The 18,282-nt window shown below is 45.0% G+C and overlaps 2 protein-coding genes across 2 annotated transcripts in view; both read left to right on the top strand.

Annotated features, from left to right (window-relative positions):
• The window catches only part of SIX6 (SIX homeobox 6), a 284,160-nt gene that overhangs the window by 221,494 nt on the left and 44,384 nt on the right, over positions 1 to 18,282 (top strand). The gene's annotated exons all lie outside the window — the stretch shown is intronic.
• The window catches only part of MNAT1 (MNAT1 component of CDK activating kinase), a 140,043-nt gene that overhangs the window by 54,768 nt on the left and 66,993 nt on the right, over positions 1 to 18,282 (top strand). Inside the window, exon 6 of the mRNA XM_081865379.1 lies at positions 3,178 to 3,303. Within this exon, the coding sequence (XP_081721505.1) occupies positions 3,178 to 3,303 (126 nt within the window). The remainder of the gene's footprint in view (positions 1 to 3,177; positions 3,304 to 18,282) is intronic.

Consider the following 18,282-nt stretch of genomic DNA (forward strand, 5'->3'; position numbering starts at 1 on the left):
GAAAGAATGTTCCTTCAGTCTCTTTACATTTCCAACATCTGTTGTCGGGCAAATGATAAATTTTTGCTAGCTTGACTGGGGTCATGTACCACCTGTATATCATTTTCATAATATTCTCTCTTAAGGCATTACATGCCGTAAATTTCATACCTGTGGTCCACAACTGTTCCCAGTCAGCAAACATAATATTATGTCCAACATCTTGTGCCCATTTAATCATAACAGACTTCACCGTTTCATCCTGAGTGTTCCATTTCAACAGCAAGTTATACATCTTTGACAAAATCTTAGTTTTGGGTTCTAACAATTCTGTTTCTAATTTTGATTTTTCCAACTGGAATCCAGTTTTTCCACCTGGAATCCAACCTGCTCCTTCAGAGGCCATCTAACCCCATCAAGAGCAGGCGATCTCCCACCCATCTGGTCTAGGGAGCCACCCACTAACAGTGCCTCAGTCTTATCTGGATTGAGCCTCAGTTTGTTGGCTCTCATCCAGTCCATTACCAAGGCAAGCCACTGGTCTAGCACTTCCACTGCCTCACCTGCAAATGTAAAGGAGAAATAGAGCTGAGTGTCATCGGCATATTGCTGGCAACGTACTCCAAACCTCCGGACAACCTCACCCAGCGGTTTCATGTAGATGTTAAACAACATAGGGTATAGGATTGAGCCTTGCGGAACTCCACATTGAAGGTTCCACGGGGCTGAAAAGCTTTCCCAAGCAATACCCTCTGGGAACGACCATCCAAGTTGGACTGGAACCACCGTAAAGTGGTGCCACCCATCTCTAGTTTGGACAGTTGCTCCAGAAGATACCATGGTTGATGGTATTGAAAGCCGCTGAGAGGTCGAGAAAAATTAACAGGGACATGTTTCCCATGTCTCTCTCTTGACAGAGGTCATCATACAGGGTTTCTGTGCCAAAACTGGGCCAATCCAGTCCCTTGATGTTACTGGACTATAATCCCATAATCACCGGCCAATGGCCTGCTGCTGGGGGTTGATGGGAGCCTTGCTGCATCTGGAGGCAAGCACTCTAGCCTTGCCGATGGCCAGTCCTGTCTCCTCTCCCATGTCTCCTTGCCTGGCTATTTCTGCCTCTGTACGCTGTAGAGAACAGAAGCGGAAGGATCTCTAGGGTCATTTTAAGTTTGATGATTCAATTGTTCTGTGAAATAATATTGGGAGATGGCAGCTGAGAGCTTGAGTGGATGGTGTTTATATATACACGTTTACTCACATGTCAAACGAGAGGTTTGGAACAAGGCTTGATTGGCAGGTAAGCTCCGGACTGGGGAAAAATATACTGCTGCTTCACGCAGTGCACTGTTTATTTCTTTAACATATTTACTCAGCCGTGGCTTTCAGAGGGGTTTACAAAGTGACATTAAAATGAAACAAAAAGAGAATTGAGCAGGCAGTTTAGAATATCCAGCAAAAAAATATAGACAGAACTAAAGAGCTTTGGAAACCGAATTTTCGCCTGGTGCTGAAAATAAAAACACTGCCAGGAGAATCTCCCTGAGAATGGAGTTCTGCAATCTGTGGGGCCACCACTGAAAAGCCCCTGTCTCCTTTCACCCCATTCCCAACTTCAGTGTTGATGCAGATGGGCAGCCAAAGCAGGGCTTCTGGAGCTGATTTGAAGCCAGGCAGATTCATCCAGGAGAATGTGGTCCTTTAAAATTTTGTACCCTGACCCCTTGCAATTGAGGGCTTTGTAGGGTACAACCAACGCTTTGAATTGTGCTCAGAAATGCACCAGTTTCCAGTGTCGCTGTTCCAAAACTGGCACAATCTGCTCTGTATGAGCAATAGGAAAATAAGAAGAGCTTTGCAGCTGGATCAATGTAGGGAAAAACGTGAAGCCAGCCAATGCCTCTCTTGATTCCCACAGCCCCTGTTAACTCTGTCAGGACAGCGAATCACAAGAGCAGGTGTCGGCCAAAATCACGATGCGGGAAACACTGGGAAGCCAGCCAATGCCTCCATCCTTATTTCAGACTTTGTGATACATTGGTATATTGCGATGTTTCATTGGTGATATATCATGATGTTGAAAACCAGATATTGCCCAGCCCTAGTTCCCACTTGTGTTTTCCTGCAACTGGTGTTCGCCAGCAGTCTGCCTCTGATAATGGAGATGATGATGATGATAAGGATAATAATGATAATTTTATTATTTGTACCATCATGACTAGCAGCAATTCCTAACCTTATCCTCCAGGAGTTTTTCCTCAAGCCATATCATCACATGCACTGTCCTGCCCTACAGAAGTGGAGCAGAAAAATGTGCACTGTGATACTACATAATTCGTTTTCTTAACTGCGTATCAGGAGGAGGTGAGGAATCTGCCATTTTTGGTCTCAAGCCCGTGGCGGGCATTGCATCTAGTTCCCGTCAAAGCTCGGGAGTCAGTTCAGCCAATAATTTGATTTCTTGTTCCTTGGTATGCAGAGTGTTTGCCCGCATTAACAATCCTTCTGTTGTTTCTCTTGCTCATAAAAATTTAAGTAATTTTAACTTCATTTTTGAGCAACTTTCATTGCTTCGTAAGTGCACGCACGCCCATTTTCTTTTAAAATAGGAAAGGTTTTGACTGGCCTCCCTAAAGAGAAATCACTAAAAGAGAAAATAAATATGCTGTTGGTTGCGTGTACAATAGCGCTATTGTGCAAAGGGGGAGCGAGGATCACCTCCAAACGGCCTCAGGTGAAATCTAATGGAGAACCAATTTGAAACTGGATGGAGTTCATTGGTCGAAAGAATGCGTCTTAGATAAACATCTGATCCAAGTTAGATGACTTTCTGTGCTGCTTGTTTTTGTGATTAAGTTCTAATTATTATTACTTAAAAAAACATTTTTTAATACATAATGGCTGCATTTGGCCTTCTGAAATAAGGAGCTTGTTATATTGTCATTTAATGTGGAATCTATAAAAATGGCTGTTTGCAAGTCCCTCTGATTTATGAGGCTAATGCAGCTTTTTCTTATTACTGAAAGTGATCGTTTTCTGGTAAACCAGGAGTATCGAGCCGTGTCCTGTTCTCCTGAAAACAGCCTTTTGAGATGCAATTTGTCATTCTAGGAATATACGGCACTAATGGTGAATTGTTTATGCCTTTTAAATATTTTACTCTGTCTTATTTCTCTCTCTCCTTAATTCCATTTACAGGAAAGTTCTCATCTTCCGGCTTCTTTGCTGTTGGCCCAGCACAAAGACAGGTCTACCCAACTCGAAATGCAACTGGAGATTCCCAAACCAGTCAAGCCAGTTGCATTTTCGACTGGCATCAAAATGGTAAGGCCAGACATCTTTGTGCATATGTGTGGCGGGGGGGGGGGGGGAGAGGGATGAGTTTTCTGCATTCTGCATCGCAGTCTTTAGCTTCTTCCGTCTTGGTCTTTGAGATCTACATTTGACTTGCGTTTAACACCATGCCAGCATCAAACTTTGTGGTCGCACTTAAATAGTGTTGCTATAATGTAAATTTGAAGGCGGTGGTTAAAAAATAAATAAAGGAGGGGGATTATTATTATTTATTAAATTTCTATACCACTCGTCATCCGAAGATCACAGGGTGGTTTACAATATAACCCTCTCCCCCAAATACATTATGTGCTACACTGGTGCATGTAAATCTGGTGTGAACCAGATTTCCACATGGTTATTGTAAACATGTGTGTCGCCTATTCTGAGTGGGCTTGTGATGGTGGAAGTAGACAGACCTCTGTTTAGAGTGATCGGCGTGTGTGTGTGTGTTGAACTAGAATCCCTTCCAACATTCTTTGGGTTCTACCCAACAAAATGGTTCAATTCGCATAAGGGCTTCCGCTCACAGAATAGAGCTTCCCCTCCCTCTCCTCTGTGTGTGCTCTCCATGCCTCCCAAACTGTTTTGGGGGTTCCACACAGCCCTCTGGAGCAGATTTGGAGGGGGGGCATGCAGGGATGTGCAGGGAGAGGACAGGAAGTTGCGTGGTGCGAGTAGATATCCTTGTGTTAACCAAACAACTTCATTGGACGCAACCCGATGAGTCTAAGTGGTGTTTGCACAATCCGGAGGTACACAAGAATTCCATGATTGCGCAAGCGACTCTGCCATACTTTCTAGTTGCTCAGTAGTTAACAAAGCCACAAGTAGCTTTTTTGGGGGTAATGACTTAATCTTCTGTGCTGCTTAAACACTCCTTGCTCTCTTAATTCAAAATAAAAAATAGGGCCGATTGCATGCAATGTTGAAATCCTTTTCCTTTTCTTTCCTCCCTCGATGTTAGCCCTCCAAAGCTTTCCCTGCTTGTTTTAACACATTTTTGTTGGTTCCCTGTAGCAAAATGCATTGTATGGAGATAATTACTTAATTCCTCAAATATCCCAATGCCATTTGGAGCAGTTTTATCTGGAACGTCAATCTTGTAAACGGTGAAGAGGTTCAACGTGATTTCTGTAAGAACACTTCAGATAATTGGCAGCTAAAGCAAGCTGCAAACTTTTTTACCCTTACAGACAGGTTGGCCAAAGTCTTGTGTCAGCATGTGTCCAGCCCATATTTTGGCAAAAAGGATCTTACCCGGGATTCTTGATTTTTCCTGGGGATCTAGCTTCTGCATAGCACTTAGCTTCTCTTGCCTACTACTCTTTACAGATATGTATCTGGTGTAGAGAGAATTCTCTGCAGCAGGAGTAGGAAAACTCAAGATCGGGGGCCAGATATTGCCCTCAAAGCCTTTCAGTCTGGCCCTTGGAACAATTCCCAGGCCAAACCATGTTTTTAGATATGCTGTAAGCTGTCCAGAGTGGATGGGGAAACCTAGCCGGATGGGCTGGGTATTAATAATAATAACAGCAACAACAACAACAACAACACCCCTCACTGGCCCTCCTTCAATGCCCTAGTGTGTTTGCCGGCCTGGCAAGTGTCCTTGAAATCTAATAATGCTTGGCTGGATGCAGAGGGGTGGGGGGGGCACTAGCTGAGGAACCCCCAAGGGAGGAAGGCTCAGAGCCAAGGGATTGGCGGTGGGACAACAACAATAATTTTATTACTTATACCCCACCCATCTGGCTGTGGCGACTTTGAACACGTATAAAAATGCAACTAAACATCAGACATTAAAAACTTATCAAACATAAAAAAACCTGCTGTGAACCAGAAGAGGTATTAAAAAAAGGGGGAGCAAAAACAGTCAAGGCATCAGAGTCTCACATTGCTTAGGAAGGACCCAGGGAGGAGGAGATTTAGAGAGCCGTGGGAAGGCGAGGACCTCATTGGTTGCTGTGCTCACTAGGCCTGAGCTGTTTTGTTTTCTTTGAATAAAGAGTTAACGTCGGTGACACCTTGTGAGTTATTGCAGAGCTGTACCCGGCACCCGCCCTGACGTTGGGTTGAGGCTACACAGGGATGCTTGAGCATTTGTAGAAACTCGACTTCTGTACAAGCATAAACTTACATTTAGTACTGGCCCACTTTTGCCTCTGGCCCTGCCTTCTACTGGCATGTGGTCCTTGGAAGGTCGATCTAAAAAATGGCATCTGCTGGGAAATGGATAGCAATAACCATGGAGGAGGAGGAGGAGGAGGAGGAGGAGCTGCTTCTTCTTCTTCTTCTTCTTCTTCTTCTATTTCTATTTCTATTTCTATTTCTATTTCTATTTCTATTTCTATTTCTATTTCTATTTCTACTTCTACTTCTACTTCTACTTCTACTTCTACTTCCTCCTCCTCCTCCTCCTCCTCCTCCTCCTCTTCTTCCCTCTTCCTCTTCTTTCTATCAGAAGATATTACAGGGCCTAGATGTCCCACTTATCTTTCAGCTCTCTCTGACGTGTGAGCTGTTTCCAGGAGAGAGGTATGGAACTACTGATTTCAAAATATTAATTTCCCCCTGCCTTTCGGCAAAACAGCTTTCCAGGCAGCTAACAACAGAAATTAAAGCTCTAAATTTAAAACAAATGTGGCAATAAAAATGTCTCAAACAGCAGCGAGAGGAGGCCAGCAATAAAACCATCAGCAACAAGTCAGCAGTGAAATGATAAAGCTGCCCTGAAATATTATCCACAAAAACATCACCTGGCACCTAAAAGCTAATAAACGAAAGGTATCGGGGAGAGCATTCCATATTCCGGGCACCACGACTGATACAGTGCTGTCCCTATTCATTTCTTAACTGTCCTCTGTAGATGGTGACCCCCGGAGAAGGCCTCTGAAGGAAGTTCTTATGGGAGATGATGGCCCTTCCATAATCCTGGCATTGACGGGCTACCCTAGTACATTTGCTCATGGTTTGATTGGGTGAGGAGGCCACATTCAGAAAGGTCCCCATTCAGCAAAATGCAGCATGTAGCGGTAGTGGAAGAGCTCACAGCCTTTCTTTCAGGGTCTTAAATGCTCGCCAAACCCCCTGCAATATGCAATCTGTTGGATATGGAACAGGACAGGGTTCTGCCAACTGCATCATCTTAGCAGCATTGTTCGCCAAGTCGCTGGTGGTTTTTGGTTCAGGGAAGTTCATGGTCCCAGCATTTGCAAATTCAAAATCTAGGGCCAGCCTTGTTTTTCTCTGTTGACACGAAGTACTGTGGGTGCAGGGATGCTCTGGAATGTTTTTTAGGCAAAGGGCTGCAGGGCCAGGCACACAAACAATCACATTCACAGGCCAATGCACAAAACTAACCAGAGGCACACATTTTTAATTCTTAGTAACTCCACTTAATTTTCACCTTCCATTTCCCCCATATGTCTCCACCACAAAACATTTGGAAAAAGCTTTCCAGGAGCCCTTTACCTGTCCTCACTGTGCAAAAGGCAAATGCTCAACCTTAAAAATGCATCATGAAAATTTCATGCATGCAGCTGAAAAATGCATGGGCACTTTCTGGATATTTTGCAAGGATCATCTGTCTGTTGGCATAATTCCCCCAGCTGCTCTATCTTCTTGTAGAAGAAGAAGCTTCAGTTGCACACTTCATGGTGGTTGGGGATGAAGGGAGGTTTGTTTCAGCAACACCTGGAAGGCCACCATGTTGGCTATCCTTGTAGAAAGTACAGAACTATGCGTACCATTGGGGTGATCGGGTATAGAAGAACATCTTACGTCCCTGTTGAGAGAAACAATTGCAGGGTAGGGGTTGGGTTTATGCCTTCATCATGTTTGCTTCCATGAGGTACAGTCATACCTCTTGTTACATTCGGTTCAGGTTATGTTCTTTCAGGATACGTACCGCGGCGACCCGGAGGTAACAGAACGGGTTACTTCCAGGTTTCGCTGCTCGCGCATGCGCAGTTGCTCAAAAAGATGTCACGCGCATGCGCAGAAGTGGCAAATAACGACAAGCGCCCGCGGATCCCGTTCTCAACCAGAGGTACCACTGTATTTGGTTTTGATTGGCCATTGTGGGAAGCAGGATGGTAGACCAGACAGAGCTTTTGATCTGAACTAGCAGGGCTCTTCTTATGTTCTTATTATCAGTCTCTCTCCCCAGTGCTGCTTTGGGAGTATTTAAATTCAGTGTTTCAAATTTTTTGAACAGTTCAGTCCACTGTCTTGATTCAAAATGGTGCCCAACTGTATCTGAATATAGATGAAAACCTGCTCCTCGATCTCAGGAACTGCCATGCAACATTTGGTGGTGGAATCTTAAGAGCTGTCCAACTGCAGAGCAAACAACTTTCTGAAAAATATAGGGCCGGATTCAACCAAGTTGTTGAGTTAGCAGAAGCTGGGGCAATGGGACTCTCCCCTCCCTTCTGGAAAGAGTTTGTAGATTTCTGTTGTGGACTGGAATGTCTCAGGCCAGACACAAAGCCTGGAGTTTATTGTTGTTGTTGTGGAGGATATAACAAAGACCTTTCAGCCACATTAGAAAATTAAAACGTTCTTAGCAAAGAAAAGGTTCAAGTAGGAACATGTTTAGCGACATTTGAGAGGTTTGGGCTATTTCCTCCTTTTCCCTCTTGTTTTTTTGTTATGTGAAGTGTAAGCCAGACAGAGTATGTTGAAAAGCAGCCTGTCATTGGATCAGTTTTTCTTTTTTTAAATGAGTGCTAACCTGCCAACTAGTGCATAAGATATGTTAATTAGCCTGGGGATTACTATGTAATTGCCGATCTTTCAAAGTGTTCAAGCATTCAGCTCAATTAGCTTGGATTTAGTTTTTAGTTTAGTTTTTTTTAAAAAATCGTAAGTGACTAATAAGTCATTTTATTGGTCATCATCCTGCCCATTTCTGCCTCCAGCCAGAGGCCCAGCATCCACACAGCCTCACCTGATTTGCATGCAGTAGCCTGAGACTGAGCTAAAGGTTGTTGGCATATTGATGACAGCAAGTTCCAAACTCCCAGTTGACCCCACCAAAAGTGGAGCCCACAAGATGTTCTGCTGATTGGGCACAGCTTCCAGGGGCTCTGATGCCCCTTATGATGGACTGGTTTTCATCAGGTAGTTTGTCGTACAGAATAGCCCAGCTAGGGAGCAACTCCAGGATGTAATGGTGGTGGAGAAGTAAGCGTTCTTTGGCACTGCTACCTGGTAGGCAAATTATGATCCTGTGCTTGTTCATTGATCCACTGGATTCAAGGATTCACTGTATAGCTCAGTTGGTTAGAATGTGCTGCTGATAATGCCAAGGTTGCAGGTTCAGTCGCCACGTGGGACAGCTGTATTGGAGGTGCTTGGACTAGATGATCCTCAGGATCTCTGCCAACTCTAGAACTCTGTGATTGTCACTACAGTTCTTGTGCCACCTGCACTTGAAATTTCATTACACAGAACTCACTAGGAAACTCAAGAGCCTCCCATAGAGACTTGGTGTGAATATTGAAGTCCCCCAACATAACTGTTTGGGGGCGGTCCAGTAGCAGGGCAGCTATTGCCATTGGGCATCAAGGTGAGCAGAACTTCAACAGAATACACCGCAGCCTTCCAATTTGTGTTGGTGTTGCACCAAATACATAGCTGTCAACTTACAGATTTGAAAATAAGAGACCAGCAGCCTCGAAAATAAGGGATCAGCAGCCAAAATAAGAGATTTTCCCAGCACAGGTATGTTCAACTTCTGAGCCCCTCCGAGCCAAAGGCAGAAAGCCCATCCAGCAGCCAAACGAAGCCTCAAGCGGTGGTTCCCACAGCACAGCAACCCGGCAAAGGGGATGCAGCAAGGAAAACCACCGTCACCTCTCCGCTGGGAAGTGCTGAGCAAAGGCGAGTCCCCAGGGAACACGGCCGGTTTGATCAGCACAAGGCATGCAAGCTCCACCCCCCAGTCATTCTTAGATTCCTTATTGGGTGAGCAACGCAGCCAAGCAACACAGTTGGAGCCTCCCTCCTCCCTTGCCGGCAGGGAGGGAGGGAGAGGAGCTGCTTCCTTTGAAACCCGGGAAATTTAAGGGACATCTTCAATAAGGGACAGCAGCGGGACACGGCGCTGGGATAAGGGAGTTTCCCGCCAAATAAGGGACGGTTGACAGCTATGCAAGTACTTGCACAACTGTCAGGCGTCAGGGAATCTGACCCCCCCCCCAGCAGGCTGCCAGGGATAGATAAACAAGAAAAGCTCTTACCAAAGTCTTTTATTCAGTATTCACAGAGAGAGGCTTAGAAGGCAGCCCCTTTGAGTGATGGCATTGCTCAGAGTAATCTCCACCCCACTTCCATTGCTGTATCTGCTTAGGGCCACTTGTCTCTTAGCTCTTTGCTCTCCTACTTTCAATGCTCTCCAGGTTCTGGGAGAAGGGGGGGGGTCTGGAATGCTTTCTAGTGATAATGTGTCAGCCGGCTGCTTCCACTCTTCTCCCTGCCCTCCCATTATTTCCCAGCTTTGCCCCTCATCTATCTCTGAGCCGTGACCTTCTGCAAACCAGTGTTGTAAATCTATACTGTCTTCCTCTTCTCTGAAAGGTTGAGGAGGGCGATATCCACCATTCCTCCTCAGTCCAGTCCCTGACATCAGCTGGACCACCCAAGTCATCCACCGAGGTTTCAGTAGCCAATGGCAGGGGTCAGCAACATTTTTTCAGCTGTGGGCTGGTCCACCGTCCCTCAGGCCATGTGGTGGGCCGGACTATATTTTTTGGGGGGAAATGAATGAATTCCTATGTCCCACAAATAACCCAGAGATGCATCCCCCCCCAAAAAATATTTATTTTATAACACAAATAAAAAACCCAAACAGAAAAGACAAACAATACAAACAAATTCTTGTCATATCCTTATTTTTCTAAACATTGTTAAGTGGGCTTCCCCAAGTCCCACCTATCTGATTTTCATTTTACTTCATCTTTAGCAGTTTACATATATCATAATTTCTAACCATCTTTTTGTTTTAAAATAACTTCACATTTTATCACTTACAAATAATACTATTTTAAATACCCTATCTTCTACTTCTAACCCTACAGCCTATATCCACTTCCAAAGCTATTCTAAGGTTTAAACATTAACATATTTTTTCCAAATATTCCTTAAACTTCTTCCAGTCTTCTTCCACCGTCTCTGCTCTCTGGTCTCGGAGTCTCCCGGTCAGTTCGGCAAGTTCCATATAGTCCATCATCTTCATCTGCCGATGCATTTTAAATAAAAGGACACATTCTACTCATGTAAAAACACGCTGATTCCAATTGAGAAGGCGAATGGGCCGCATCCGGCCCCTGGGCCTTAGGTTGCCTACCCCTGGCTTATGGGATATGCAAACACTCACTCAGGACTCGCCAGGGTGTTTCCAGAAAGATCTTCCCTAGTACTCTCAGCCTCTAAGGTAAAGGTAAAGGGACCCCTGACCATTAGGTCCGGTCATGACCGACTCTGGGGTTGCGGCGCTCATCTCGCTTTATTGGCCAAGGGAGCTGGCGTACAGCTTCTGGGTCATGTCGCCAGCATGACTAAGCCGCTTGTAGCGAACCAGAGCAGCGCACGGAAACGCCGTGGTAGCTATTTATCTCCTTGCACTTGACTTGCTTTCGAACTGCTAGGTTGGCAGGAGCTGGGACCGAGCAACGGGAGCTCACCCTGTCGCGGGGATTCGAACCACCAACCTTCTGATCAGCAAGTCCTAGGCTCTGTGGTTTAACCCACATCGCCACTCGCGTCCTGCTCTCAGCCCTCTACACCCCCCCAAAAAGAAAATAAACGTTCTGTTGTAGCCAAAGACTAGGTTGCAATGTATGCTTTGTTGCAGGCTGTATATGGTATCCACGATACTTTAGGTCCCTTTGCTGGCAATGTTATAATGGAGGGAATCACCATCCCCTGAGACTCTCGTGTGCCCCCTCCACAAGAGGTCCGGAGGATGGCAACATGAGAATGGGCCTCTTCTGTGGTGGCTCCCCATTTGTGCTCTCCCCAGGGAGGCTTGCTTGGCACCATCATTATATACAGTTGCAATCGAAATTATTCAACACCCCCTTGCAAATCAGGTTTGTTATCAAAATGTACAGACTTTCAGCTGTTTGCAATGAAACAGCAATTGAAATAGCTCAACACAATGGATGCTTCAAGTGGTTTCAGCTGAAAATTGCAACCTAGGTGCCAGTCAAAAACTTTCCTCTGTCACTGGGCCATTGGTCTTGAACTAGCTGTGGCTTTTTAGAAGTGGGTGGGATGTTTTTAATGTACTTCTTTTTCCAGTTGGTTTTAATGTGGGGTTTTTTGTCTGTCGGGGTTTTTTTTGTAAGTCGCTATGGATTGTGCTGGGCAAGATAAACAAATGTAAATCATCATTGTCATCAGGATCAGGGCAGGGCCTTATCAACAGTGGCACCATGGCTGTGGAACATCCTCCCTGGGGGATGCTTGTTCTGTCCACCCTCTGCTGATCTTTAGATGCTGGAAACAGGCATTGCTTTGGTATGGTGCCCCTGTTCCCTGCAGTTTTCTGTTGCGTTCATTTTTCTGTGCCTGTCTTCTTTTTGTTTATTATTATTTTCTAATATTTCCAACATGTTAACCACCTTGTATATCTTTAGAGACCAGAAGACAGGGTGCCAGTATATCCATTAGTAAGTAAATACTCATCAGTGGACTCCCAGGGTTTTTAGTGCTGAATTTTTTGCTGTCTCCTCCTGTGTTGTTCGCCTAAGCTGTGCAAGAACGACCAGTACTGAAAGACAGAAGGTGTCTCATAGAACTAGCCAAAAAATAGCTGGCGGGGAATAGATACTCTTTGTTTTTCCCTCCTCTTTCCGCTGTTGTTTGCTTTGGAAAGATCACGTTTTAAGCACATGGAAGTACTTCACACTTTGGATAAATGCTGACTTCCTACATCCGACGGAACAGCACATCATCCGTGCAATGCAAGCACATTTAATAGATTATCTCAATATAACTTCTCATTTCTGCTGTCTGGGTTTTTTTTCTTTTTTAAAAAGACAAAGTCTATTGCATTCCTTCTTTTGTTAACCGTGGTTTTTTTTTGACCATGTGCTGAATAAATCACGGAGGGCCGAGAAATGAAATAAAACCTTGCACTATATAAATATAATGGAAAGATGCATTTTGAGTGGTAACTTTTACTGCTCTAGAATGTTGGTAATAAACTTTTAATATTCAAAGTGAAATGGCTGAGAAACGAAACTTGGATGAAGTTTTAATGGCTGGCAAATGTTGGTGGCCGTGAGATCAGATCCCACTGCTTTTAAGCATTTCTCTATTTAAATATATAAAAACGGCGCTTTCCTAGAAAACGTAGCAAGGCAGTGTTCGGCATAGAAAACATAGCCTTACAACAATAGCATCAGTGAAGACAACAATAAACCGATTGGAAAAAAGGAATTCTAGTTGCGAAGGCCTGCCTGAACAGTGCAGTTGTCAAAAGATGCCTGAGAGAAAGCAGGGATGTCTCCCTCTAAAATAGTAAAAGTAACACAGTTTACATAAAATCATCATCAATTAATTAAAATACATTCTAAAATCAATTCAGAATCAAATTAATGGCAACCATTGGGCTAGAGTTCTATGAGGATTACAGAAGGAGGGGGTCAGACTGTGCATTGGCCAAAGGCCTGGTGGAACAGCTCTGTCTTGCAGGCCCTGCGGAAATATGTCAAGTCCTGCAGGGCCCTAGTCTCTTGTGACAGAGCGTTCCACCAAATCGGGGCCACAGCCGAAAAAGCCCTGGCTCTGGTTGAGGCCAGTCTAACCTCCCTGTGGCCCGGGACCTCCCAAGATGTTTTTGTTTGAAGACCGTAGCTTAGCCTTTAACTCCTTAGTTATCCAGCAAGGCAGCAGAGGTTTGGGATAAGAGGTTTTGACCTTTGGACCCACTATTGGGTCCAATCCAGTAGAGCCTGTCTTCGCATGCAGTGGAAGTCCTAACACACCGAGGGGCTGAGACCCATTGGCTACCTTCCCCTGGTTTTGCCACCCAGTCGAAGTCGTTTCCTGGGTGTGGCCGCTGATAGCTTCTAGGAGCCCCAGGTGAGAGCTGAGTGCAGGGTGGAGACCAAAGGTGGACAAGCTACCCCAGAAGGAGCATGACGTGTCCCCCACCAGAGGTGCTCCTCCTCCTGTGGGGAACTAAAGAAGAGTGAATTTATTTGGGTGCCCATTGCATGTTTGGGAATTGGCCTTAATCAGGTACAGTACAGTGGTACCTCTGGTCCAGTATATCTGGCCTCGGTTCAGTATATCTGAAGGAGTGTTCTACCCATTGTTCTGCCCGGACACTGAGGTCCAGCTCCAAGGGCCTTCTGGCAGTTCCCTCACTGCGAAAAGCCAAGTTACAGGGAACCAGGCAGAGGGCCTTCTCGGTAGTGGCACCCGCCCTGTGGAACGCCCTCCCACCAGATGTCAAAGAGAACAACAACTACCAGACTTTTTGAAGACATCTGAAGGCAGCCCTGTTTAGGGAAGCTTTTAATGTTTGATGCATTATTGCATTTTAATATTTTGTTGGAAGCCGCCCAGAGTGGCTGGGGAAGCCCAGCCAGATGGGTGGGGTATAAATATATCATCATCATCATCATCATCATCATCTGGTTGCCACTGCCTCTGGTTTCATATGCTGTGGGTTACAAGCTCCGGTAACCGGTAGCCGCTCCCGGTTGTGAACTTTGCCCCGGGATGCGAGCGGAAATTGTGTGCTGGAGGTGTGTGCGCAGCGGGAGGCACGGTTTCACTAATGGTGCCTCAGGTTATGAGCGGTTTTTGGTTACAAACGGACCTTCGGAAGGGATTCTGTTCATAACCAGAGGTACCACTGTCCAAGCGTTGAGTGCCTGCCTTCATGTGTTGTGGTGAAAAGGGTTTTTGCATCAAAGAGACAATGAGCTAAAGTGAGGAAGATGTCCTAATGATGGTTTGCATGAAGGGTGTTTGCTCAGGTGCTCAGGGGCGGAGAAGAGATTATTGTTCCCTGCAACCATTGTCAGACATCAAACGCTGGCATCCCCGGTTTGCACCCAGGACAGGTTTGGTATGTCCGTGAAGACAAAACTGAGGCAAATTCACTCACCCGATGGTTACTCTTGAAAGAAACATCCCTGTTTGTTTAAAGGGATAAGAATATTCAGCCTTTGAAAGGTTTAATGGCTTATCTTTGTTTTATTGTATCAGCTCTTATTTCCTCTCAGATAATTAACCCAGCTAATCCAGTTTCAAAGTATACCATTACAGACCCTTTGCAAATCCTTTACCTGTAAATAAAACTTTTAGTATTTTATTGGGACATGAGAACACTTGCTGTAGTTTGTAACACATTGGGGTGTGCGTGTGTGTTTGAATCTGCAGGAGGTGCGAGTCTGTCTGTCTCTGTTTATGATGATGAGGGCTAGAAATATGTGTTTCAACTCTAATGAAGCCCAGCTAAGAGGTGCACCTGTGTTTGTTAATTTCACAGGTAAATAAATGGACAGCTTATTTTCCACATTATACAGTGGTACCTTGGGTTAAGAACTTAATTCGTTCTGGAGGACAATTCTTAACCTGAAACTGTTCTTAACCCGAAGCACCACTTTAACTAATGGGGCCTTCCGCTGCCACTGCTCCGCCACTGCGCGATTTCTGTTCTCATCCTGAAGCAAAGTTCTTAACCCAAGGTACTATTTCTGGGTTAGTGGAGTCTGTAACCTGAAGCATATGTAACCTGAAGCGTATGTAACCCGAGGTACCACTGTATATACGTTTTATTTCAACTCGGACATTTAATACTTTAGGTGGCGGTTGTTCATACAGTCAGCTAAGGTTCACCAAGTAATCTCCATATATGTATGGAGCCCCTCAATATCTTAATTCCAGAGTTGCGGGTTCAATCCCCACACAGGGCAAAAGGTTCCTGCATTGCAGAGGGTTGAACTAGATCAGTGTTTCCCAACCTTTGGTCTCCAGCTGTTTTTGGACTACAATTTCCATCATCCCTGACCACTGGTCTTGCTAGCTAGGGATGATGGGAGTTGTAGTCCAAAAACAGCTGGAGACCAAAGGTTGGGAAACACTGGACTAGATGACCCCCGTGGTCCCTTCCAACTCTACTGTTCTATGAACATTTCACTGTCAGTTCCCCTCCATTTCACCATCGGCCAATTTCTTTGGCTAAGTTGACAGTCAAAATGGCTGCCCTCCAGTATGGGGCCACTTCAGTGTCCCCCCATTGCCTTGCCCCTGCTTCACATCATTGGCTGCTCAGAGGGATTGATCCACGGGAAGGGCTAGACGTGGAAGATGCAGAGTAGAAATAAAGGAAAAAGCCAGCTCCTGTCTTGTGCTTTAGTTTTACTAATGAATAGTGATGACCAGTCCGTAAAAATGGGAGGCGAGGGGATGGATTTTGAGGCCGTGTAGCCTTGAGCACCGACATGAATTCATTTAACATCTAGATGCTGGGTGTGGGTGATGGTGGCTGCTAAGTGCAGGATCCTTTCTGTTCCGACAAAAAATAAATAGAAGTGGATTTGAAGTGGCAGGTTGGAGACAAGGACAGCATACACCCTATATTTCTAAAGCACACCATGGCCTCTGAATAATCATGACAAGTTTATCCCACACAGGGCTACAGTTCCCAGACTTTGGGGGAAGTAATGTGCTTTAAATGTGCTTTAAATGCCCCAACTCTAATTTGCAGAGATTTTTCAGCTGGAATTCAACCTTGTTGAGAGGGTCATGAATTCACTATCCCTGCACTAGGAGAAAAGTATTTCCCCCAAATGGCTCCGTGTGTATGTGTATGTGTGTGCGCAGCTGGGAATGTCCCAATTCCTTATTTTTCAGTTCTATTGGTGCGTTCATGAATTTTCAATTGCCTGTGACAGCCAATGTTGAGGCTGGAAGGGGAGAGAGGGAGAGAGAGGTCAGATAAGGGAATGTCACCTGAATCAACATATTTCAGTTTTGGCAAAGGAGAGTGATTTTTCTGATAAGCTAGTTTGAACCTGAAGTCCCCAGATGAAAATACTCAACCCGGTTGCATTAGCTCCTTTCTGTTTCCTTTCCCTTCTCTTTTCAACAAAGAGATGTTTTGATGGCTGATCGCTTAGAGCTCTGGGGTTAATGTAAAGGATGTAGATGTTTCTGTGATTAAGTTTGATGTAGTTTAGCATGCATGAGCTATGTCCCCCGCCAGCCCAACTCCTTCATCTCCTCTCCTCCTGGGTTTGACATACACACATTGCTGGCTCATGCAGTTATGCCTTACTGTTAGTTAATCACCTATGGTAAAAAAAAGTTACCGTGCTTTTTGCTCTATAAGACGCACTTTATCCCTCCTAAAAAGTAAGGGGAAATGTGTGTGCGTCTTATGGAGCGAATACAGGCTGCGCAGCTATCATAGAAGCCAGAACAGCAAGAGGGATTGCTGCTTTCACTGCGCAGCGATCCCTCTTGCTGTTCTGGCTTCTGAGATTCAGAATATTTTTTCCCTTGTTTTCCTCCTCCAAAAACTAGGTGCGTCTTATAGAGCAAAAAATACAGCAATTATCTTTTGATTTCAGTTTTTTGTTTTAAAGAAGACATTCAGATAGAATGGTAAAATATATTTTTCTTGGCACGGGCATGGTCCTGGATTTGGGTCCGTTAACTTTTGGTGGGTTTATCTCTGCCCAGCCTTGAGTCCCAGTTTTCGTGCACCATTTTTGGCCGTAGGTCTGAGTAGCACACAGATCTGAGTAGCACAGATCTGACGAAGGAAGCTGGTCCCCCTAGTGATAAGCTCAGGCAACAGCGTCCTGTGGGTGGTTGTGCTCACACGGACACCTTTGGCCTTGGAGGACAAATGTCAGTATCGACATACCACTTCCATGGGATTTCTGGATCACCGCTTCGAGTGCAAGGGGAGAGATGATACATATTTAGTTTCCCTTCTGTAGAATTCTGCGAAGCCCTACATTCTGAAACCAAGGATGTCAGACGCTGTTGATACCCTGCAATAGGAGACGCCTCGTGAAAACTGAGTAGCTTGTTCATGGCCATCGCTTCGAATGGTGGGAAAGAAACCCTCTTGTTGTAATGCATTAATTTAGCTGGCAGAATAATTTAGTCATGCTGTCGCTCTGCAGGAACATATGTTTCGTATGCCTTCCTGTTTTACCGGCAAGAGACATGCAGCTGTGCATGTGAGTCCTCAACTTACTTTACATGCAGTTTCCGTAAGGCTTAGTGCTTGAGTACTGTTCATGTCATTGGCAATTTATAATGGGAGGCTTCAGAATACGTCTTTCTCATTCCCCCTTGAGTTTCAGATTTAAAATTCCAGTGCCCAAGGCTGTCAGATGCGGGGAGGGGAACGTTTCCCATGAAAATAGCTGCAGTCCAAACCCTGCTAAGCTAGGGCTTACTTCTGAGTAAACCTAGTTAGTTAGGCTCGTGCTGTTAATGATCCCTGAGCGCTCATGTTTAATCACATTAAAGTGCATCGTTTTAGGGGAATCCGATGCTGTTTGAGCATGGAAATATACTTCAGATAAACAGCTGAATGGTTTGCTGAATCCCCCGAGTCCAGTTACAGGAAATACTAATTTATTAATAAAAGGCCCTTCCAATACTTGCAGGCACTGTCTCGTGTGATCTCTCTGCATCCATAATGACATTAAAGCCTGGCATTTAAAACACAGCAGCAAAAGATCTTTCACAAGTCACCAAAGATCCTGTGGATTTAGCCATTGGAAACGCTAAAAGGGATTAACCGTTTGTACGCATTTTGGCGTCCTCATTCAGGTATAAAAATAAATGCGGAAAACTCTTTCTTCTCATCTATACCGCTTCATAACGGATACGGTCTCATCTGATAAAAAAAAGTTGGTTTTGCAGTGCTTCAGACCTCACTTCTCTGTGATGGTTTGACGGTTCCGCTGAAAGGGT

The sequence above is a fragment of the Podarcis erhardii genome (genome assembly GCF_964252035.2).
Source record: "Podarcis erhardii genome assembly, chromosome: 1".
NCBI lineage: Eukaryota > Metazoa > Chordata > Lepidosauria > Squamata > Lacertidae > Podarcis > Podarcis erhardii.